Below are 25665 nucleotides of genomic sequence, written 5' to 3' on the forward strand. Positions count from 1 at the left end.
TCAGGGGCTCAGTTTTATTAACTAGACCAATATTATTACTAGTACGATATAGTTGCGGTTTTCCAAACACTACTACACTATACCATAGACTGTATAGTCTATTGTAACACTAGGAGACACAACATGCTCATCTATCAGGGTTAAGTTCTTTAACCCCAATACATTTGTATATTCATCGAATGACCTTAGAAAATTTGGGTACAAAAACTCATACTCTGCAACTTGAGGTCAAATTTTGCACTATGAGTGTTTAATTGAAAATATTGAACTGTGCCATTGGGATGAGGCCATTGTGATCCATAGTGTAAGCACATACGCACAGTGCAAATACCAACATCTTTGAAGATAAATATTTTGGTATATTATTAATAAAATAGTTTAGGTACACTGCTGAAAGAACAACATGTTTTTAGAGTGACATTGATTTTCTTCATTGATCATTCATACAAGTACTGGGCAAGGCAAACACAGATTAACAATAAAGTTTACCTTTCTTTTGTTATTGATCGCATTCTGAACATAGCAAGAGGCGGGTGTTCGATAAATATTAGACAGGCTACCTTATTCACGGCTTATTTTACCCCATTTAGAATGCAGATTAAGCATAAATATCATTATGGCGTCATTGTACTTTTGAGTGTCATATTATGATCATTTTAATAAGTTTTTATGAGGAGTCTAGATGATAGACTGCGTACTTTAAGAAGCCTAATGTTATTTCATTGGCTTGTGATATCATATTGTTAGAAATGTCTTGTGCTATCACATTGTTAGAAATGTCTTGTGCTATCATATTGTTAGAAATGTCTTGTGCTATCATATTGTGAGAAATTAGCCTAATGTTATGGCGCTGATATGGCATTACTGAATCGAATCTTCAACCATGTCACTTGTAACAGCAATGGTGTCTTAGCAGATGAGATGTATTGCATTGTTAGAAATGTCTTGTGATATCCTAATCAGATTGAAGAAGAAACAAATCTCAGACACGTCCTCGTGTAAAACACACATAGCAACGCAAGACAGCTCAAACTTTAACAAGACACAAAGTGATGGCTACATACATGACATACAAGAGGCGTTATTATATTCTGGTATTGATATGCCTACTTTAGATTTAAATAGTCTCGGGTTTAAAGCAGTTTACGTGTCTTGGTTAAGAAATCAGAAAATAATGAAACTGAGCAATAAAAAAGTGATCAGATTTCTTTTTCAATTTGTGGTGAAAAGACTTGAAACTCGAAATTGAAATACTGTACAGCATAATGATGAATATTTACACACTGTTTAAATATTAACCACCTGGGGATGTGCTGCACGGACTTTCGGATGCTGTCTTTCTCTGTACCTACTTTTTGCTGTTTTGTCACCCATCAGTATACCAATTTTCATATAAAAACACCCACAACACCCAAATTTGACCTATATAACTGGGCTCTTTTAGGGGCCAATGCACCCAAGTGGGCTCCATTGAAACCTGAGAATAGTATAAACTATTACTATACTAGTCTTAGATTGAAACCCAATCGATACACCAAAATCGCTGAAAAGTACCCAAAACCAATAGCAAATCCCCGTATATCTTTAACTCAGGGAGACACCCCGGACTATTTGAGTGCATGATCAGGATCGGAAGCACTTCAGCTGCAGTTTTGTTTTTTGAGGTACTATTTAGTATTTGCCTTTCCTCTTTTCCCAATGTCTGTAATCTGCATGCAAATAGAAATTTTGTATAATGTTGTGTATATACTGTGTAATGTTTTCCATTATTCTTATATCATATATAGTTTCCGCCTGAATATGGCAGAAGGTAAACTTACGGGATGTGTGGTCAAATCATTTATGATCAAACATACAATTTCTATAACCATACAATTACACATCTTGCAAATATGCAAAAGGACGTCAGTAGCGTATAACCCTTTTTAAACGGGCGCGCGCCCGGGTATCGAAAATGTGACCATTTCAGCTTTAAAAAAACCCGAATTTATTCCGTTTATTAAGCTTCAACACGTTTCATAATCCTTTCTATAGGCTTTCTTATCCCACTGAAGTTCTGTATGTACGCACCTGGACATAGTGTATACATTGTCGTGTTTGAATAAAGACATTTTGAATGATATAAGCCTGCATGATAGAAATATATAAAAAGAACACGATTTTTGGTTAAAGAATTCAGTTCTGACTAATATATAGTTGTATGTATGTCCATATTATGTACATTTGTATGTGACTTCTTGCCGACTTGACGAGGCCATGCCATGACGATCAAATCAATACTTCAATAATATTGGTCATCTTTTCAAGCTTTTGAAAGATTGAATTATTTTAACCTTGGTGAATAAAAGGACAATATCAGTATGTGATTATGCACATAAATAAGTTCTTTAATTGCCTCTTGATCTATATACCGAATCATTTTTGGTAAATGTTAGTCAAAACTTTCTTCCAGACTCTTGTGACGCTTCAGGCAATTAAGTGTCTTGCAAATGGAATGGACATTCGTCAACAATACAAAACTTAAAATCGACTGCTCAGTGCCAGAAGTGGGTAAGTGCAATAGCTGCCCCCTGTGAACAGTTGGCAATTACATAGTATTATTGTACTCATCTACACATGGCAGCTACACATGGCAGCTATTGCACTTACCCACTTCTGGCACCGAGCAGTCGTAATTCAGCTGCCACGTGTAGCTGCCATGCATGTGTAGATGAGTCCAGTAATACTGTGTAATTGCCAACTGTTCACAGGGGGACAGCTATTGTACTTACCCACTTCTGGCACCGAGCAGATTAATATGTCTCAGCAGAAGACAGTGTTGTCAGAAAAGACACATTCGATTTCTTACGTTATCTTATTGTTGAAGACATACTATTTATACCGTAAAATCTCGTCTACAAGCATAATAGATTGCGTTTGATGAAAGCTAATCCAGGCGCCCTCCATCCACAAAATTATAACATTGTGGAGTTTAAGCGAATGCATTGATACAAGCGTACATACAAAGAAGTATTATTATAAGACCGATCTATTGTATTGTACGGCTGTTTCGTTACTTTCGTATCACTTAAAAGCTTTCAATAATTACTCTTTATATGCTTGTAGACGAAGTTTTACGGTATTATTTCAAGACACAATAGGTATAAGACACGATTATTGAGACGAAGGCCTGCTCCATTTTACAACATGTAGAACTTGATCATGTTTTGTAAATCTCTTTGCTATCAACAAGAGGGATAGATACATGTATACTAGAATTACTTTGGATATAGGTCTACATAATGAAGAGCGAGTTGTCAATTTCCATGCATGTACATGTATAGCATTTGTTGTATTTTTGGGAATAAAAAGTTATAAGCCGTATAAAATAATACTAGTCTATATTCGACAATAGCTCCATTGTTCAGAGAATTTGTTTTTTGGTAATAAGTTCTGATCTTTTACAGGGTCTTTTACGAATCGAAAAATCTGGCCTGATACGGGTCAAAAATTTCACATAGTTCCGTTAGTGCGCGAAATTGTCCAACTTTGTTTTCTTTATTTTCCGTCTGTATATTATTGGTCTGCTTAGAATGAAAAAGTGTCATGTTTTGTATTTTCGATACGAATGAATGAGTAGGTTTGAAAGACTTTTTAAAGTGCTGTATCTTTCTGGAATGTTAAGCAGCAGGCGTATATAGACACATGATAGACAAAATAGATCTATAAGCTTTTCATTATTGCCCGGCATTATTATGTTAAATAGCTTTTCTTCTTTCGCGGCACAGTCGGAGATTTTAGCATAAATCTGTAAAATATGCACCTATAAAATGGATTTAGTCCGACGAGTAGGACCTTTTTTTCTAAGTTACCAGACTATACTCAGCTTAGACTATGATCACTATCTCACGTCACATGGCGCAAGAAAGACGAATCGCGAAAGTCCAGTGACCGCGCCGCCATTATCGGGAGGAGCGGTTAGTGGATTTTGTGATTTGTCTTTCTTGAGCGATCAGAGTCAAGAAAAAAACAGGTCCTACTCGTCGGACTATGTGGTTTTAGTATTTTAATGATTTTTTGAAAGGCGAGAGATCTATCAAATCCTTTTCATTTTTGTATAGAATAGTGGTAGGCCTATAAGTGGTGCATTATTGGTGCCATTTCATTGATGGAAGTGACAATATTTATAATCTTTTTTCATAGATACGGCCGTGTGTCCTGAACTCGCCACCCTTAGCGTTACATGACATATATTATGAATTTTTACACCAACCGGGTTTCTAATTAGATTATCTCGACAATCATCAACCTTAAACTAGCAAAAGTATACATTTTTGGAAAGCTGAAGGCATAAGCAATTCAAATATATACATTTCAACTCATTATACAGGGTGTCCTGCAAGTTATACAGGGTGGAATAAAAAAGATTTTGATAAAAATGGGTCACTCAGTGCATTGCTTATTACCAACTTAAATTAATAAACTGGAAGTAAAGAACATTCATTTGGTTAGAGGATATGGAGAGCCAACTGACTTTGGAAGAAACCGAAATCACAGCTGTTTGGTAATCTCGGAATATAGGGTGTCCCAAAGTATGTTAGATTTTTTACAATTCAACATATTTTGAACTTAAACATTTTCCCCTAACCCATACAGAAAAAATATGTCCATATTTAGATTCCTCGTCAAATTTCCCTTCAGAAAATCTATACTTTGACTATGATAGGATAAGTAATTAAAATTTTACAGTAACTTTTAGATTTTGAAGACCTCTGCATTACTTACTACAGTGTTTAATATGACAACGGGTAGTTTTGTATGGAAAAGTTTGTATTTTCTAGACTAAACCAATCAGTGATTAAAAACAATTAGTAGAATTGTTTAGCTGTAAGGCCATGAGTCTTTTAGATGCTAAATAGAGTCCAAATCCAATTTACAGCCTTTACAGAAGCAGATTACGCACTAAAAATACCAATCCCATAGAGTTTGTGTGTACCACATCCCCCACCACCACATCCCCCACCACCGCCACCCTGCCCATTCTGAATTCTATAAAGCACAGTGTTAGTATTAAAAAAGTTCAAGTATTTCTTTTTACAGGGTTGAAAGTGCATTTTATTTAGCAATAAAATGATACCACAAGCATGACAATAACTTCATATTTGACAGCGATATCATCATTTGTTTTGAGTCGACTTTGGCAAAATGTAACGTCGCCACTTTTTTTTGGTGGCGAGCTCAAGACACACGACCATACACTTTCATGACTTTAGGCGTACTCCCGGGGGCGTACTAGTAATTTATTTGTTAAGATAACAAGAACAGTCCTTTAAAAGAACGTGCTTCCGTGTACAAAGGTTTTTAGGCCATTTTTTCTTAGTAGGCACAACATATTGAGATTGCAAGGCTTTAGTTATTGAACGTTGTAAAACATGTTCTTTATTTTACGAATGTTTTGGACATTGAAATTAATTTTGGCTTTGACAATCTGAACGCAACTCCAAGCATTTTTTAGAAGTCGATATTTGATCTTTATTATTCCTATAACTTGACAACAGTTGTATTAGGCCAAAAAAAATAGATTGTTGTGTTACCCTCCCAAGCCTAAAATCTGGTGGTACAGCCGGCCGGATTTTTTTAAAAACCAACTCAACCATTCATATACGTACTATTTCACAATAACATGAGTGAAGAGAGGCAAATGCATATTTATTATTTTTCTACCCATGAATATTTTATTGAAGTAAATAATATTAAGGCCCTTCACAATTTATTCTTAGTTTAGACCTACTGTTTAAGATTATTAATTATTAATTATTGATTAAATTTGTACTTATTACTTTTTTCATTTTGAAACGAGTGGTCACAGCCCAAAGTTTTCTTCTTCATCAAACAAAGGAATTAAAAACAAAGCAAAACATAGTATATAAATGTAGGGCATCCAGGATATTATTTAAATTTTGAGCACAGTTTTATATAGGTCTATAACATAATCTGCGCCAATAAAGTATCATTACAGTTGGAAAAATAATCACAATTTCCAAACTGAACAATATTGGTGTAAATTTGTTTTTTTAATAGATGCACTATCTAATCCTGCACATTATGACACCACATTGAATCCAGTGTGACTTCAAGAAGCAAAGTTACAAGCATTTGATTAGACGAAGGTGCAGTTTTAAAAGTGACAAACTCAAACTGACCTAGATTCAAAACTCCACAGACTAGACATCTGGTTTGAGAGTGGGGAATGGCTAATTTATGCGTTTGGCTTTAATTTAAAACAAAAGGAACAAAAGAAAACTGAAACAAAAGAACTGGCAAATAAAATGAAAGTTATGAAAAGTACAGAGAAGCAAAAACTTAAATAAAAACTGCTTTAAATAATGATTCATTGAAGAAACTGTGTTGTCTCTTTGTTTCGCTTGTTGGAATCTGTTTGCGCCTTGTATAGGACAGTTTGTCACTTTTAAAACGGGACCTTCGTCTATTCAAATGCTTGTAACTTTGCTTCTTGAAGTCACATTGGATTCAATGTGGTGTCATAATGTGCAGGATGAGATAGTGCATCTATTAAAAAAAACAAATTTACCCCAATATTGTTCAGGTTTGAAATTGTGATTATTTTTCCAAGTGTAAGGATACTTTATTGGCGCAGTATATTATACATGTAGTATACACACACTGATACCCGAATTCGCGTATTCTACGTGATGTTGAACTTCAATATCATTTTAGTAAGTCAATGAGCAGTTTGGCCGGACTAAAGGACATGGATAGGTCGTGTTATCATGGTTAATCATGGTTTGTCATGGATATAGGCTAACGGGAATAACGGGTCAGACAACTCACAGACCCTATGGACACTTAGGCCCTACTGTTTCCTGAGTGTGTCTGGCCATAGACTCTGAAGAGTCTATGGTCTGGCACATATGGACACACAATCTAACATCCAGATTATATAGCTCAATCAGCAGGATCCACAACATGCTCATCCATCAGTGTGCAGTTCTTTAACCCCAATACATTTGCACATTCATTGAACGACCTTTGAAAAATTGGGTACAAAAACTCGAACTCTGCAACTTGAGGTCAAATTTTGCACTATGGTTGTTTCATTGAGGCTATTGAACTATGCCATTGGGATGAGGTCATTTAATACGGTCCATAGTGAATGACCCACATCTACCTAAGTTATTATTAAAATTAACCTTATTTTTGTAAGACGTGAGTAAATAGCCAGTGAATGCAAGATTCAGTATTGCATAAAATAGGGGTAAGAACTTTGTCCCGCGGAATTGTGTCGTGTCTAAGTTTCAAGGTCAAATATTTATAAATATATGTACGACAATATTATTTGTCACAAGTTTGTTCCTGTTCAATGCCATGTTGATATTTTCATGAGCAGTAGCCAACTTTTCCTATACTTCATTAGCTTTCATTTCGTTTAGATCAATTTTGTTGGACCACTTTGTTGCATGATGCTGTCATGTCTACAGTAGAATTCATCACGACCTTTGCAGGACTTAAACCCCATTAAAAGCTATTAAACCAAGATAACACTCATTGAAAATAGCTCAACTATGTTACATCAGATCTTCTCTGGTTAAATCCACACACACATGTGTCTGTTTTACCTGTGTGATGAGCAATGAGCTGGTATTATAGTTTCAGTTGGGTGAACGATTATAAAGCAAATGCAAGGTAACAATTACTGTGTGGCCTTTGTTCACGAAATGAGACAATACTGTGCATATTGTTAACCACATTCTTGAAAATGAGAAACATAATGGCTGTGGGCCGTAACACGGTTTGGAAATAATTTCTTCATATTTTTTGGTGTTTTCTGTCGTTTAGATATCCTAAAACACCTAAATTAGCTAAAAATTTAGGCCATGTTACAAAACTATATTTTCTAGAATTTCAGAAGAGTACTTTTAATATTGGCCGGTTATTTTTCACACAGCGACGTTAACTAGGCAATGTACTATTACCTATAACATACACTAAAACACCAAAGTGCGAATATTTCCAAACATCTAAATTAACTAAAAATTTAGGACATGTTACAAAACTATATTTTCTAGAATTTTAGAGGAGTACTTTTAATATTGGCCGGTTATTTTTCACACAGCGACGTTAACTAGGCAATTACCCATACTTCTATCATACACTATTTGTAGAGGTTACGCGTCAATGGTAAGAGCACTGTGTAGGCCCCTATTGTGTATAGGAAAACGGACAGTAACTGCAGTATGGTGGGAATGCATCGTTTTTGTGTGTCATATGTATTCAATAAAGCAGGTCATGCGCGTTGTTGCAGGTAACATAAACGTACAATACCATGAATACTGAGCAGTTAATTGGACCACATACACTCAAAATTTAATAGTAATGATCGCACCGATGAATGCAGCTGCAATTCCGAAATATAAGTTCCGAAAGTCTCAGTGGTAGAATTATCAACCTTCAGAAAATGATTTTGAATCCTTCATGTCAGAATGTCTTCAAGTTGTGTAACGAATTGGAAATCCCTCTAAATACACTAGCCCGAAACATCATGGCCCAAGTTATTCCTTCCTCAGAAATATCAGCGGAAATCGTATATGGACGGAGGTCTACCTAATAATACTGAAAACACTCTCGTTTTTAGGACGTCATCGAATTGTTGGTTCACTGAGTGTTCCTCTGAGTGTTCCCTATAACTCCCATGCTCTTCCGATCAAATCCACGTTCCCACCATTAAATTATGACATCCTACATGTTCCTGCTGTGTGATATTTAATAGCAATAGCAAGTTAAGGGTCAATTCCTGATGTCCTTAAGTGAGCCTTTAAGTAAGGGATCACATAATATGTCGAATATGATCGGAAATATGTTACAGCAAAATGTGGTAATTGCTTTTCAAGTGACGGCTTGACTAGTTTAACTTCAAAGTTGATATAAATCCATGGAATCTAATTTGAGCTCCACGCAATCCGCAGAAAGGATGTCAAAGTAGGCCTAGTCTGCATTTTTGAAGCTTTGAATAGTGATGATGATGATGATAATAATAATAATAATTATTATTATTATTATTATAAAAATAAAAATAAAAATAAAAATAAAAATAAAAATAAAAATAAAAATAAAAATAAAAATAAAAATAAAAATAAAAATAAAAATAAAAATAAAAATAAATAAATAAATAAATAACAATAAACAAATTTTTTAACTCTGCTGATATAACGTGATGTCGAGTTTTTGACAACATCATGTAATATCAGCCGAATTTAATAAAATTGTTTAATCTTAATATCAAGCTCCCTTGTGGTTGAGCACTGACCACTTTCGTCTTCCTATTTTTTCAACAAAATATTATTACAATGTAACTCAAGTGTTTACAATAAGCGTAAATTTATGGCAACAATTATAATTTATAATGCAACTAGTATACAAGTTACCACATATATAGGGCCAAATGCTGAAATTTTAATTTGAAGTCCGAAATCCGTCTTTGTTAGATTTTCAATTAAAACACGCGCTGTTTGCTGTAAAGCATTGTCCAGCACCCAAGAAACCGCATGCATTGTTTAAGTTCATGTTCATGTCCAGCTTGGGATTTGGTAAACAATTAACTCGGACTTTGCCGTTGGGCACTCGACACAGTTCATTAACTTTAACATGTTTCGATTCCTTCATCGTAATACAACGACTAAAACAACTTTTGAAGTATGCCATGCATACAAAGTTCTTATTTTGCTCACATTAAATCGCGGTTTGGGGCCATAAGATTGTGCAGTTTTCATTTATTGCCGATTTTTACACCTTTTAAGTTCAAGTTCAAGTTGAACTTGAACACCTTTTTAAGTGTTATCATGTTTTAGTTGTACACTCTCTGAATAAAGGTGCTAAAAGGCCTTAAAGAACTTTTCCTCAATATGGAACCTTCAAGACAAAGGTTCTTTAACTGAAAAAAACATTTCAATTTTACCCTTTGTAGTAATAATTTTTTGGGCTTTATAGAGCCCTTTTACATGTTTTAGTTAGTTAAAGAACCGTTTTAGTTAGTTAATTTAAGAACCGTTGAGATTTCCATAGAGGACAGATTTTAGAACCCTTTCTGAGAAATGAGAATTAATGGATTTGTGAGACGATTTGAGAAACCATGAGCTATAACCAAGCGAGACCTTTGATTTTATCTAGAGAATCTTAGAAAACATAATACCATTTTTAAGCTGTATCAAAATGATTGGTATCCATCAGTTTTCGTTGATAATGGATGAGTCTGACACATCAAAATTCAACATATCACCAAAAAAATTGTAGACTGCACAAAAAGTAACGCAGCTGTTATAAATACGCCTATAACTTAAGAACTAATATCTGTTTCCACAATATTTCAACAGAAAGCAGGATGATTTATTTACGCGCAATTTGATGCCCCATTTTGTCAAATTTGTACAAAATAGGGTATCAAATTGCGCGGAAATAAACCATCCTTCTTTTTATGTTGAAATATTGAGAAAACAGTTATTAGTTCTGAAGCTATAGACGTATTTATAACAGCTGCGTTACTTTCTGTGCAGACTTTATCATATTCTGGTATCCAATGTTGCATTTGGAAGAGGCAGACTTTTCAATAACATACACAAATGATGGGCACCAATCATTTTAAATTATAGTCTGTAGATCGAGTAAACATTTCTAGACGGTGAACTCAGTCGGACGTGTTGGTTAGATAATCTTAACTGTCAAAATACGTGACATGTTTGAATGCTTCTGTGTGCCAGCAAAATAATTGCAAGTTATCCTTCGAGCTCTACCTACATACACTATGGATCACAATGGCCTCATCCCAATGGTGTAGTTCAATAACCTCAATTAAGCAATCATAGTACAAAATTTGACCTCAAGTTGTAGAGTTTGAGTTTTTGTACCCAAACTGTCAAAGGTCATTCAATGAATGTGCAAATGTATTGGGCTTAAATAACTGTGCCCTGATAGATGTGCATGTTGTGGATCCTAGTGATAAATATTTGATTTATATATGGTTAGAATTCGAACTAGAGCATGTGGCACAAGATATCTACAGAGTAAACTACATTATCCATGTTATTGCATGTTATTGTCAGTTGTCATACAAACATAAATATACCTACACGCATATAAATTTCGTTTTATTACCTGTAATGTGTGGGACTAAATTTAGCGCCCATGTATTTCATTCCATAATGGTATGTATAGTTTTTGTATGTAGGCTATACAATTGCTTGATATGATCTCAGATTTGCTTGCCCATATTTCAAAGTAATCAAATGACTGACATTCATATTTATTTGGTATTCCGATTTCTTTTCGACACGCGATACACGAAATTACATCTAGTGTCATCAAATTCATCAAGTTGAGTTGGAAGTCTAATTTTAAATTATTCTCATATTAAAGTTATTTTTTATTGAACCATTTATCGTGTTTATGTCTTTAGAGCTCTGCATTTACTTTTGGTGAAAATGTTATCAAGTTGTACCATGTGAAGCCATTTTGCCTCCAGTCAGATACTATCAAATCTAATCGCCATATCATTTCCGTGTGTTATTGCTACGTGCTATGATATACTTACGCTGTGAAGGGGGTATTCAGTTACCAGACATTTGGCTTCGCTTGGTACTTACAAATAACATAATAACATATTTATCTTTTATTTCATAACTAGGTATTATATACGCATACATACATTTTTTTGCCTTAAAAATTGAGAAAGTATTTCTGAAGGCGACATCACTTTTAATCAGCAAGGTGTATGTCTTAATTCAGGGAGCACTCTAACCTTAATCCGGACTCTTTTAATATATTTTCAAACTGAGATACTTTGCAAATTTGGCTTCACTTGGTACTTGCAAGAAATAACATTTAATTCAGGGAGCAAGATTTTATAATCCGGACTCTTTTATATTTTCAAACCATGGTTTGCAATTAAATGTGAGAAAAATTAAATAAACTTCCTTATACCAATGTTTTGGTTTGTTTTATTTTTTGATTTCCGAACCTTGCTTTCGACTCAAATCTATTTATATAGCCTACTTCAGGAGCAACTGCAACAACATGTTTCTTTGCAACGTGTGTGCGTATCTGAAGTTTTGGCTTCAAGAGAAAACGCTATCTCGCAAACTCTCGTGAACTTTCGGTAACTTTATCTTTACACAGTTCCAGATGTGTCATGTTTCTAAACATCCAAATTTACACCATGGAGGGAGAAAAAATAACCGTGGTAAAAATATAGTGGTCCTGTGGATATGGGTCAATGCCCTAACACGAAAACACACAAAATAATTGCACTATTAGTCATGATCAAGATCAATATAAATAGCCACTCTACCCTTCAATAACTCATTTAAACTTTATTTATTTATCACTTAAATTTTTGATAAATTGCGATATTGGTTTTTAACTGCGGTATAAAATGATTGTAAACACCACCTGAACTCAACAAGGCAAATATTGTTCAATTTTTGTATTCATTATATCTACATTATACAGACCATTGTATTGTTTATTCGTGAAAGGGACGCAATGAGTGGTTAAGTTAAGTGCATTCTTATGCGATATGTGGGAAAGAGAGTTAAGAGATGGCGGGTAAAGATATAATTGCTATTTTTAAATTCGCGTAGGCATGTAAAAGCGTAAATAACTGCATAAGGTCACTTGTAAACGCCTATTTTGTGCGGTACAGGCCGCTTTATACGGAAATCAAAATAATAGGTGCCATCATGGCCATTGTGCCAATAGTTTTATCTATACACCAGGCACAAAAAGAAACTAATCAGTTATACTAGTCATCCTTACTGTTCATCAACCTGATAATTTTGGATTATTCTGAAATATACATTTTGTTAATTGGACTTTGCGTTCTCATTTGACACCCTGTTCGTGAAAATCGAGCAAGAATTGAGCAAGATATGCGCCTCCAAACCCGCAAACCCCAAAATCAAAAGTTGCAATTTGTGTGTTTTTATTGATTGGCCCTGGTGCTTGTGTGCAAAACGATGCGTTCCCATTGAAAATCGTTGAAATTGCAACTTTTGATTTTGGGGTTTGCGGGTTTGGAGGCGCATATCTTGGTCAATTCTTGCTCGATTTTCACGAACAGATAATGAGAAAGCAAAGTCCAATTAACAAAATGTATATTTCATTCAGAATATTCCAAAATTATCAGGTTGTTGAACACCAAGGATGACTACGAGTTTTTTTTTTTGCCTGGTGTATTAAGGCCAAGTAAAATATAAAAAAAACCATGTTTCACGTCCAGGTTTTTGGAAAAAAAGGAGGAAGGGGGACTTTTTTTTTTTATCGCAAAATCGGTGTAAATACCCATAATTAGAGCTGTTTTAGCGTATACAATAATGCCTGGAAAAAGGAGGAGGCCTCTTTTTATTTGTTGTTCTGAGAGATAGGCCCCCGCTAACTATCACCAAACCTTATAAAAGTGTTTCTTGTATATTAGCAAGGCTATAGAAAGCATATCTACTTCCTAGACATATGTTTTGAAAAGTTACAACTGATTTTCAAAAAATAAAAAAGAAACCTCAAAAACGGAAGCGGGAGGGACGTGAAACATGTTTATTTTTTATTTGGCCTAATGTCAATTGATCTTATCTCAATTTATTGCCATGAATAGCTCATATTCATATTTTTTCACAAATATTTGCGCATGGTTTAAGTGTTGAATAGATACATTAAAGTATAACAAAAGGTTAATTAATGAACACAGGGCATAAATAAATAAATAAATAAATAATTGGTGAAATTTCTCATTATTAGCGTAGGTTTCTTCATGACAAATCATTTATTTCTTAATCTTATTTCATGGTATTTTAATAAAATTACAGACACTGTGCTACTGAAATTCAAACCCAAGCATATGCATATCCAGCCATTCCCGAAAATATATAATCACACGTTAAAAGATCTGTGTTAAGTCTCATCGTCAAAGGCATATGTCTAACTACAATTTAAAATATTGTTATTTGTGACTCATCAAAATTCTTAATTACCGAGCCGGCAATCCTCATTTCCACTATTTAAAAAATTTCATCGCTGATGTTAATATTATCATAGACACGATAGAGTTGTCCTTCCGCAATCTTAAGTTAACCATGCAACAGTTCTAAATTGTACGGACATTTATGAAATAGTTTGTATCGTTTAGCGCTTGTTAAGACACAGGTAGTTAAATTAATATAATGCGTCCTTCCGAATGACAATAATTAGTAGACAAATTTCATTGACCAACAAGCTGAAAATTTCCGGTTCCAAAAAGTACATAGCGTTTACGAACAAGTTCAATCAATTAAGAAATGCTGATTAGAGCTGTGACGACATCATAGCGATCATCAATCATACAAATACTTCGTTTGAGCATGATCAGTATGATAAATTGACGTCATATCTCTTTAAGCCAAGATTTCTGCGCATAACCAGCAAACGGAAGGGTAACACAATTAGAGAGTTTCCCGAAATTGGGCAGGCAGTGCGGTTGTTTTGGGCAATTTGCTATCAAACTTGTGGCATGGTTAGGCAAAGAAAGCAATTCATTCTTCTGATGGTGGGCGTCTTTGTTCAGTGTGTAGGATGTATTTTGCTGTATGTTTGACCTATGGAATATAATTATTTATCTGCATATCCACAAAGCATCTAATTTATATATCTGAGGTTATGTTGTGATCAAAATCGTGGAATAATCGGCATTCTTTAACTGGTCTGTGTTTACCAATACGAGATAAATTACCGGTATCGGTGCCTATGGTATCGCATGAGATAAACATTGATTCTGAAGCTAACTTCCTAAGGTAAGAAGCCTTTCTAAACTGGGGAACGGATCATATAGCCGTGGACCATATACTCCATGTAAGCCTGCTCCGTTTCAGAGTGGATATCAAGAAGAGCACATGCAGGAGGAACCAAAATCAATTTTGGTGATGCGGGAGATTTTGTGAGATTTTACTACTCCTCTTGGTGTGAGATTTTACTACCTTGGCGTTAGAGCGCGAGAAAGTGCCCGAATGCGTGAGTCTCACGCTGAATGCGTGATAGTTGACAACCATGCGCAAGTATTAGTATCCCCGTTAAAATGATGTTCAAAATGTCTAAACCCCAGGGCTGAATCCTGGATACGCCGAAGGGTTTATCGTCATGATGCTTTAGTGTTAGGCAAATTTGTGATTCAAACATTTTGCTTATGATGATCCTGGGAATGTTATTTCTTATATAATCAGTGATATAAACGTCCAAGAGATTTAGGACAGTCTATTACGCGAAAATAACGGCAAACTTTCAGGATTAGGACAGCTCAGAGGCATAGTGCTTGGTCATACGACTTTTATTTGGAACATTTTATGGCACTAGTCAGAGCTACTTGCACTGCAGCCAAATGAAACAGAAAACTTCTTGAAAATGAATACTTTGAAAAATTCTGAATATATGTCATTTCTAATGTGGCGGCATAATATTCTAAGTCATTTTCGGAAATTAACGGTTTCCATCATTCCATCTGTTTTCTGTTTAAAATAATATGTGGCATATAGTTGTGAAATGTTTTGAATGGAAATTGATATATTATCATGATTATTCGCATTGTTCTGAAGGTAGGCTACGACCATTATGTAGCCTAAATAGTCATGATAGCTTAGTTGATAAAACTTAATTAAAAGAGTCCAATTTGATTAATACAGCTTTTGAATGTCAAAATGCCTTCTACTGATTTCAAGTTCATCCATCTCTCCATTGGATAAATGAGGGGAAAGAAAAATATTGACAGTTGAAAAGGTGGTTACTGTCTCTCAGCGCTTTACTAAATGTGTTTGAGTTCTCAACATCTGGGTATTTTTGCTTTCGATTGAGATGTGATGTTGAAACTGGGTTTGGCCGTGGGAGTTGGTTTGACTGATGTGGGCGTAAAATATTGGGTATACGAAGCTCCCAGGACTTGGAACCCTGAACCCGTGGGTGGGTAAACAATATCCTAAATTTTACCAGGGATATGCCTGATTTTACTCAAATTGGCATCTTATGCCCAATTAACACGGTAGGCCTACAATGTGACTTCAGGGGATCGACGGTATAACCGGTATGTCCTAATTATTTAGGCTACTTGTCGAATTCTTCGCAATCCAGCGAAAAATTTTGGTATTTTGAAGCTAAACTGATGAAATATGGTGTAAAAGTAGAATAAATGCGCGTGAAGCGTGCGAAAATTTGCACTTTTGGGGCTAAAATGAGCAAATATGAGGTTAATTTGGTCATAAACCCATTATCGGGCATCAACATTGGGGGATGATTGTTTGGACCATCCCCTGGCAAAATATGGGGGGGAACTGACCATTAAAATCACAAAAACAAAAGTGGTTTCCAACATAAAACATCTAGATGATACGCCCAGGCAATTGAAATATCACGCATATTAACCACCGGGAGACTAGATGGAGTAGATAAGTATGTCATCGATCATTTGAATGTTGTTATCAATTCGATTTGTATAGGACCTTTCTATTAAGGTCTATATATGGCCTAGGCATATATTGGCCTAGATAGCATTTACCATGTTTACCGATTTATTTTACACATGTTCGTGACTCGTTCCTGTATAAAGCTACAACTTATATGGAACATAATGAAAATAATGGCCAATGATTGTCAAATTTTGGAAATGATAAATAGCATACGCGGATGGATATACGCTCCTCACCATTCATTATCCTCACCATACAGGGTGTCCCAAAAGTAAATAGGCCTACCGGGTGACAGAATCTAAAAAAAAACCAATAAAAAAAACCAGCGTGTATTACCCATATTCTCCATCAATATAATGCGATTTCGTTTTGTTTTTCCAGATCAAACTTACTCTGCTCAAGACTTGATGAAGACTACAAGAAGTTTCTAGCGCAACGTAACAGCGCCATCTATATGCAATTTTACAACCCAACCCGTCTTTGATGCCTGAGATGTAAGTCAAATGATTCGTCTGCTCAGTGCCAGAAGTGGGTAAGTGCAATAGCTTACCCATTTCTGGCACTGAGCTATAAGCTGCTATAGACCTTGGACATTAATTTTGAGGAGACACGCTTGGGTTCTGATGGAACCAGGTTCAAACAAAATGCTAGTAAAACCCAAGCTGAAGCTAAACGCCTTTAAATTATAAGCATGCTATACTGGCCTATATTGAAAGAAAAGAGCTTTATTTTCCTTGATCTTTTATCTTGATCTTGATCTTTATCTTCAAATTTTGAGACAAAGCAAGGAAAAGACATGCTAAAAGAAAGCTAATTTCAACAAACGAAGTGAACAATAACTGCCTGCCTCTGGGTCAAAGGAAAGGAAATTCGTATAAATAAATAGTGTTTAATGCATTGATTAAGTACATATATATCTTAGATAGGCATATACCTTCCCAGCAAACACAAAACGTTTTCGACATCATCATTCGCAAAAGGTTATAAAAGGTTGTCAGAAAACATTTAAATGTCGGGTTATATAAAGGGTATATGTGACCGTACAGCACGAATGAGCCGTAAATGTCCTCAATTGTATTCTGAGTTACAGTGTAAAATGGGCATGAAGGTCGTATGCATAGGTAGGGGAGAGCGGGGAGTGTTCGCCCTAGGGGTAGGTTCGCCCACCCCTTGTTTCTCAGCACTACGGCTTTCAGGGAATTTGATGATGGCAAAATTAGGTGACATAGGTCACTATAAACATCTCATATTAGCTACGCGACATATAGGGACGTGTTCGTCGAACTGCAGCCAAAACAAAAAAATTACACCAAAACGTAATTTTTTCTTGCATTAATAATGTTGTATTATCATTGATACATAAATACAGATGGTTTTAATGGAAATCTGTATTTGGAACATATGGGATTTGTTAAAAATTTAATGCAATTATAAACTCCTTATTCGATTTGTATTGTGCATACCCTGAAGAAAATACAAAAATGTGTACAAGGGGTACGTTCGCCCTTTTGAGGATGGGGCATGTTCGCCCCATATCTTCCCCGGGCGGACTTACCCCAAACTGGAGGGCGGACATGCCCCATTAGCGTATTATGCAAAATATTGATAATTAAACCATTAAACAAGGTAAAACTACTGGAAAGCATGTTTTTTAGTTATGTGGTATCAGTATTACTCATACCACCGTTTATGTCCTAATCCATAATCCCCCCGAAGTTGTAAACATGATACGTTTAAGCTCACTTTTGGACCTATATTTTATCCTGACCCGACCCTGCAACAAATTTAGTGATTCCCCAGAAGAGAATGAATGCCCTGTATACTCTTGCTAAATGTATACATTGAATATGTTATTGTTACGCTATGTTTAAACCTTTTTTTGCGATTAGGGTGAACTTACCCCACCATATGGGCGAACCTGCCCCAATACGGGGCAAGTTCGCCACTTTGAAAAACTTTTTTGTTTGCTCTATCCTGTTGCTATTGTAAGGCCTATAGTTCTGGGATTGTGGTCGTATATAGCTAAGACTTCGGGCTTTCACATGGGCTAATCAGGTCATCCCTAACTTTAAAATTGACATCGCTAGGCGGGTCAGAAAAAAATAGGGCGAACACTCCCCTGCTCTCCCTACCTCAATTTGGTGCTACGTGTACCTCATTTAATGAGATACACGTAGCACTAGCACCAAATAGAAATACCTATGAATATGACCTTCATGCCCATTTTACACTGTAACTCAGAATACAACTGAGGACATTTACGGCTCATTCGTGCTGTACGGTCACATATTAAGAGTATAAAACGTTTTCATAACCTTAAAAAACATTTTTGATAATCTACTACTCAGCAAACAAAAATGTTTTACAGAAAACGTTTAAATGTCGGGTTATATAAAGGGTATAAAAACGTTTTAATAACATTCCAAAAACATTCTTGAAAACTTGATAAAAACATTCTAAACAGAATGTTATTTTGGGGTTGAAAAAATATTTTGGGAAAAATGTTTGCCCAAAATATTTTTCAATAACGTTTTAAAAACGTTTTCATGACCTTTATATAACCCGATATTTAAATGTTATTAAAAGGTTTTGAAAAAAACATTTTAAGAACATTTCTGTGTTTGCTGGGTTCAAATATTTTAACATAATGTTATTTAAGTATTGACACAATATTTGGCAAAACTGTTTGCAAAAATAGTTTACAATAAAAAATTTTAAAACATGTAAAAATATTGTTGTAGTGTGTTTTCATACAAAACGTTTTAAAACGTTATCATGACCTTTATATAACCCGACATTTTAATGTTATTAAAACGTTTTTACCTAAACCAAAAGCCAAAATATAACTTATTTAAAACGTTTTAAAAACGTTTTTGTGTTTGCTGGGTTAACTGTAATATGAATTTGACGAATAAGCAAATAAATTTGCCAAAACAAACCGTGTATGATTTGGTAGGATATGACTAAGAATAGACTATTGATAATGATTATGACTTTTAATTACTTTATTTCTCCGATAAATTGATTGTCCCGGGATTTATTGCGTGGAGGAAATCTGAAAATAGAATTAATATAGACCCAGTGTCTACTTACACTTGGTTTCGATAGCCATGATATTTTGATAGCGTTTCAGCAACATGCATTATTATACAACTAGATAACTTCAAAAGTAAGAAACTGTTTCATGAAAAAGTAAGCGTACAGGCCTATATTATATACCAAAAGCATAATCAAATCAACTGACTGAGTTAATTTCTTCAAAAAGTTATGTGTCTCTTTTATATAAGTATAGCATTACTTTTAGTGCAATTTGTTTTCGTTTGTATTATCTTTTGGTACAAAATAATATATTATTTATTTATTTATTTATTTATTTATTTATTTATTTATTTATTTATTTATTTATTTATTTATTTAAATTTATTTATTTATTTATTTATTTATTTATTTATTTATTTATTTATTTATTTACTTATTTATTTATTTATTTATCATTTATTTATTTAATATACATATTTATATTCCTTACTTACAGATTAACAACAACACCAGTTCCATGCCTCCCGTGCAAGGAAACCGCATTGATGACGTCATCATCATGGCACCGAATAGCTCCGATCCTATCATGGAAAGAAAGCATTCGGATAAGAACCGAGTACCTCAAAATGGACACATACCAAACGGCGCAGTTCACCTGGTGGAGATTACCCCATGGCCATCAGGGACTCCTATACAGAAAAGCAGCTTCCTGTGTACTATGAAGCGGATTATAGTATTCCTTATTAGTTTGTTGTTCTTTTCAACTTTGTTATTATTAGGCGGCGATTCGGCGCGAGTGCAATTCAATTCTGATCTTTCGCCAAAAGTGGTTCGATCCCCAGTTGGCTGTTACCTAAAAACAGCAGACAGACAAGGGTACTTTGCTCTAATGGAAGATGAAGAACTTGAAAAACGAGGCTGCGAAAGACGCTTTCCACAAGCAGTCATCTCCGGTACGAAAAAAGGCGGCACTACAACACTGAAATATTTTCTTAGTTATCATCCAGACGTTGCTATGGCAACGAAAGAGATGAAATTTTTTAATTCGAATTATAAGAAAGGAATGGATTGGTATAAAGAGAACATGCCTTATTCAACAGAAACGCAAGTTACTATTGAAAAAACACCAGGGTATTTTGTAGGGCATGCCATACCGGAAAGAATTAATTCATTTCTTCCTGACACCAAAATTATCATTATTATGAGAGACCCTGTGAAGCGTGCCATATCAGATTTTGTGCATATGACTTCTAAAATCAATTGCCGTGATGAAAATAAGGATAGTAGACATTGTGCACGGTTGGAAAATAAAGAGGAGTACAAAAGAAGTGTAAATGATACAAGAACTAAAGTGAATGCTGCAAAAGAAGCGGTAGTAAAGTCATTGGAATCTCATGAAGGCAGACAATACGAAATCCACAAAACTTTTCAAGAATCTGTTTTGTTTCCTAACGGAACTGTCAAGTCGCACAATTTACTCATCGACAAAGGTATGTATATTAGACACCTGCAGTATTGGTTTAAAACATACCAACCTGATCGAATGTTGTTACTCGATGGTGAGACCTTTATCACGGATCCGGGACCGACTTTGATTAAAGTTGAGGAGTTCTTAGGAATTCGTCATTATTTTACAAAGGATCATTTTTATTTTGATGAAGAGAAGCATTTCTTTTGTTTAAAGAAACCATTTAGGAATTGTATGAGTGACAGCAAAGGAAGGGACCATCCTGACGTAAGCGATGATGTCATCGCTAAGCTACGGGAGTTTTACCGACCATATAATGAAGAATTAGCGAGACATTTTAATATGACAACTTTATGGAGTTCGTAACGAAGATGATAAACAATGAAGAGATTACAACAACCATGGCATTACATTTCTCCTCAATAGGCTAGTCGATGTGAGATGACTTTGAGGTTCAGTGTCTTTTTACCACGTTAAAGAAATCTTACCTCATCTAACTCTGCAATATTATGGTGCATATCGAATAAGGTACAGATTCATGTCACGCCAAAGTAGACACTGCATCTCAGGATCACCTCATAACATATTGCCTGTCAACATTAAGATGGTGTTTTAGTCTCCTTATTGTTTAATCATTTGTTCTTATAAATGTTAAATGACATTTTATGGTCAATGTAAATAACATTTTACTATAATACTAATTTTGTTGTTGCCTTGTCTAAAACAGGACCGTCAAAATGCATCAAGTTCAAAACGTGTGTGTTACATAATATTATTGTGTGGTTATTATAATATAATTATATTGTGATCAACAATTTTTGTTTGTGACGTTAATGATCATGACGATGTACGAATACCGTTAAACCTCATCTACAAGCAATATGTTTTTGATGAAAGCCAAATTAATACGAAACAGCCGTAAAAATGACAATACAATAGATTGGTCTTACAATTTAGTTGTTTGTATACGAGTGTAGGCCTATCGGTAATTTATTTGTTCAAACTCCACAATGTTATAATTTTGTTTATGGAAAGCGCCTAGGATTAATTTAGCTTTCATCAAAAACACTCTGTATGCTTGTAGACGAGGTTTTACGGTATTATCTTCCACGGTTATTTCTTTGATACATGCATCATGCATGACGTGTCTATGATACCGTGCGTATAACTGTGATCTTTTATTTGTATATGCCCATAATTGGTTTTTGGAATTAATTTATAAATTGAGTAATTGGACAAAAACAAGTTACAATGCAAAAAAAAGTATTAAATGGCTCTCATTTGACATAAATTAAAGCGACTTCCCATTAAGTGTTTCAAAGTCAAAATTACTTTGAAATTGTGAAAAACCATTAACAATTTGTATACAAATTTCAACACAAAACCAGCTAGAACAATGCATTTTAAGAAACTTGTGACTTTGAACTTTGGTTCTGAAAAGGAAATTTTTAGTAAACACGGGTAAATAGTTTAAGTTCAAACGTATATTTGGAACAGTATTTTAATCTGGGTTTTTAACCATTTTATGCGACAGATATGCAAGAAAGTTGCAATCTTTCATGCATTCGTTTGGTACGTAGTATGAGAACGCTGTGGGTCCATTAAGTGTTTCACCCATTTAAGAATATACGATGTATTGTTGGTCGAAGCAGCAGAAAAAAAGTAGTTCACAGCATCTTGCGAATGGTAGTGAACTTTAGCAAAAATTGCATTGCTCAATTCATAGCGAGCGTGTAGAAGAATTCAAATATCACAGATATACTTTTGTAGGTCCTGTGGTTCTTGAGTTATGTTGTAAAGAGGGCTGAAACAACAACACTTTTGTAAAACGTACATAACTCATTAACAACAATAAATTAAGCAAGTTTTCAAAGTATATGATTTGTAGAATGAACTTTTGCAAAACACCAAAGTGTTATTTTTCAATAATATATTGATTCAGATATAAATGAAAATCAATTTTTTTGGCTGCTTCGACCAACAATACCTAGTATTCCCTTAAGAATTCTGCACGTTTTTTTTAGCGCTCTACATTCTTAAAAAGTGTATTTTGTAAGATACTGACTGTTTTATTAACTAATTTTACTATGCGATTACCCAAAACTGGTAGATTTATGACTATATTTTGACTATATTTTTATGTATGTATTCAGTATACCCAGTTGTAGAGTTGTAAGGATAGTGGTTCTTTTGTTTAGATTATATAGAACAAAATCATGAGGTTGAAAATAAAGTCGGCAAATAGTTTATTATAGAGATTCTGGTAAAGGACAAAGACCCGGGACAATGGCTTTGTACTCTTCTCATTGTGTCACCACTTTGTAGTGTCTTTGATGACACCCGACAAGATTTCAAGTTATGGGAAACCAACGTAGGCCTATAATGGCTCTATTCTCGGCGTGTTCAAAACTTTTAGTTTCATGGCATGGTTATTTTTGTTCAAGTTTCAGTATCGGCGAGATAGATCATTTCAGGTCTGCAATTAATAATTTGTTTTGACTTACGGTCTTTTAGAAAGTATTTTCTTCCTTTATGTGTTAAGGGTTTAAGTAAGTAGTTTCAGGCGTTTTTCCATAGTGGTAGACGGTTTGCCATTGCATTGTCGCAGTATCTTGCGCTACGGATCGTATAAGAACTGAAGATTGGGCTATTCCAGAAAATAGATGCACACCCCCTATAGAGGAGTTCGGATATCCGGACTTTTTGTCCAGTTGTGACTGTTGGAAATCCAGACTTTTAAGTGCCCAAAGGCAAAAAATCCGGCAGAAAAATAGTTTAAAATCAGATATCCTCAATTTGAGAGCTCATTTTCAATATTTCCGTGATTTTTCCTTCATTTGATTGGATTTCCAAGCTTTTTCCAGTAACATTGGCAACTGGAAATCCAGTCGTTTTCAGAAAGCAGACTTGGAAATCCGGACATTTCTTTGATTGAAAATTTACTCCTCTATAGGGGGTGTGCACCTATTTTCTGGAATAGCCCATTGGAAAAACGTCTCTGACTATTATGGCTTTTATTGGTCTGCTAATACCCTGTCAGATATTACCCATACCATGTGTACTCGAAGTTTAACCTAACTAGGAATAGCACTTGTAATAGATCCTCTTTGTTGCGCCTTCGGGGCGCACTCAACACAAATGACCGTACGGGTATGCTCCCCCGGAAGGACCCCCCTTTTTGGATTTCGCAGCTCCGAAAGACCCCCTATATTTGACCAAAATAGAGCTCTGAAAGACCCTTGATTTCAATAATTTCAGCTCTAAAAGGTTTTTCAGACGATTTTCAACCAGAAAGCCAAGAAAGACCCTCGATTTGGACTGTTCGCGGCAGCTCCAAAAGTCCCTATTTTACTTGTTTACACAAATGACCATACGGCTGGACCATACGGGTATGCTCCCGGAAGGACCCCCCTTTTTGGATTTCGCAGCTCCGAAAGACCCCCTATATTTGACCAAAATAGAGCTCTGAAAGACCCTTGATTTCAATAATTTCAGCTCTAAAAGGTTTTTCAGACGATTTTCAACCAGAAAGCCAAGAAAGACCCTCGATTTGGACTGTTCGCGGCAGCTCCAAAAGTCCCTATTTTACTTGTTTGCAGCTCAAAAAGACACCCTTTTATCGGTACGCCGTCAGCTCCCACCACCTCAAAATTCCGGGGAGCATACCCACCAAAAATGTCGATGCCCCCCGGGTTGCGCCAAGCTAGCTGCTGTAAGTGGGTTATCAGCAATTTAGCAAAAGTATAATTTCAAAAATGTGTATACCTTTGTCTGATTTTTGTTTCAGCTTTGTTTCAAAAGCTGGATGTGTTATAAATTAATAACAAATTATTGTCAAGTATTATGTATAGAGCCGTATCGGCAATGTATTTATATGTAAAAAAAAAACCAAAAACATCTGGTGCTTGTGATTTAGATTTGTGATTTAGGTTTAATACTAACATGTCGGGTTTTATCTGTATAAATCTTTGTATGGGTCCAAACTGATAGTTCTGTAGATCGTTCAGCTTATTTATAGACTTACCTATCACTAGTATCTTTGCGGGATCTTTGCTGCTGCTTATACGCGAGAAAATACGGTAGTTAGGTTCTAAAACTTGAAAATAATTCACGGCGTTAAATTTGAACTAGAGATAATATTTGAGGCGGGCTTTACAGGGGTCAATCAATACCGTATGCTCATCTCTAAAGACACAGTTCTCTAACCCCAATGTCTTTTAATGCATTGTGTCAATGAACGGTGCAACTGGGGAGGATACTATTTTGGCTCATGGGATGTAGACTGGATCCTTCAGTCTTTCAACAACTACGCACGGTCATCGGGTTGTGCTGTTGGTGAAGACTGAACTGTTCTGCGTTCCAAATCAGGAGCAGTGAAAAATGAATATTTAGTAGAATTTGATTACGTCATTGCTTTCAGCTACTATGTATCTCATATCATGCTACTAAGGGAATATAAAGACAAACGGGGGCCCTGATCTGACACTTATGAAACCCGACATTTGGCTGATTTGGCTAGCTTTTGTTCGCTATACATAAAGCGAGTTTGAAAACAATCAGCCGAGTACCGACGCAGGGAATAAACCTTTTTTACTTGCAATTTGGTAGCCGATGTAAAAAAAAAAAATCTGTTGCGTCCGCCATTAGTGGTTTCTACAATTTTTCCATTTTTAAACCAAAATAATGAACTTT

At 35.2% G+C, this 25665-nt stretch overlaps 1 protein-coding gene across 3 annotated transcripts in view; it reads left to right on the plus strand.

The window, feature by feature from the left end:
* The window catches only part of LOC140162740 (heparan sulfate glucosamine 3-O-sulfotransferase 1-like), an 86490-nt gene extending 62871 nt beyond the window's left edge, over nt 1-23619 (plus strand). For 2 of the 3 annotated variants that reach the window (XM_072186026.1, XM_072186025.1), the window contains 2 exons: nt 16848-16960; nt 20002-23619. In XM_072186026.1, coding sequence (XP_072042127.1) covers nt 20023-21339 — 1317 coding nt within the window. In that variant the 5' untranslated portion in view covers nt 16848-16960; nt 20002-20022 and the 3' untranslated portion in view covers nt 21340-23619. Of the gene's footprint in view, nt 1-14455; nt 14808-16847; nt 16961-20001 lie in introns of those variants that run through there. The other variant, XM_072186028.1, reaches the window with a different exon arrangement.
* The last annotated feature ends 2046 nt before the right edge of the window (nt 23620-25665 follow it).

Source organism: Amphiura filiformis, chromosome 10 (assembly GCF_039555335.1).
Source record: "Amphiura filiformis chromosome 10, Afil_fr2py, whole genome shotgun sequence".
Classification (NCBI taxonomy): domain Eukaryota; kingdom Metazoa; phylum Echinodermata; class Ophiuroidea; order Amphilepidida; family Amphiuridae; genus Amphiura; species Amphiura filiformis.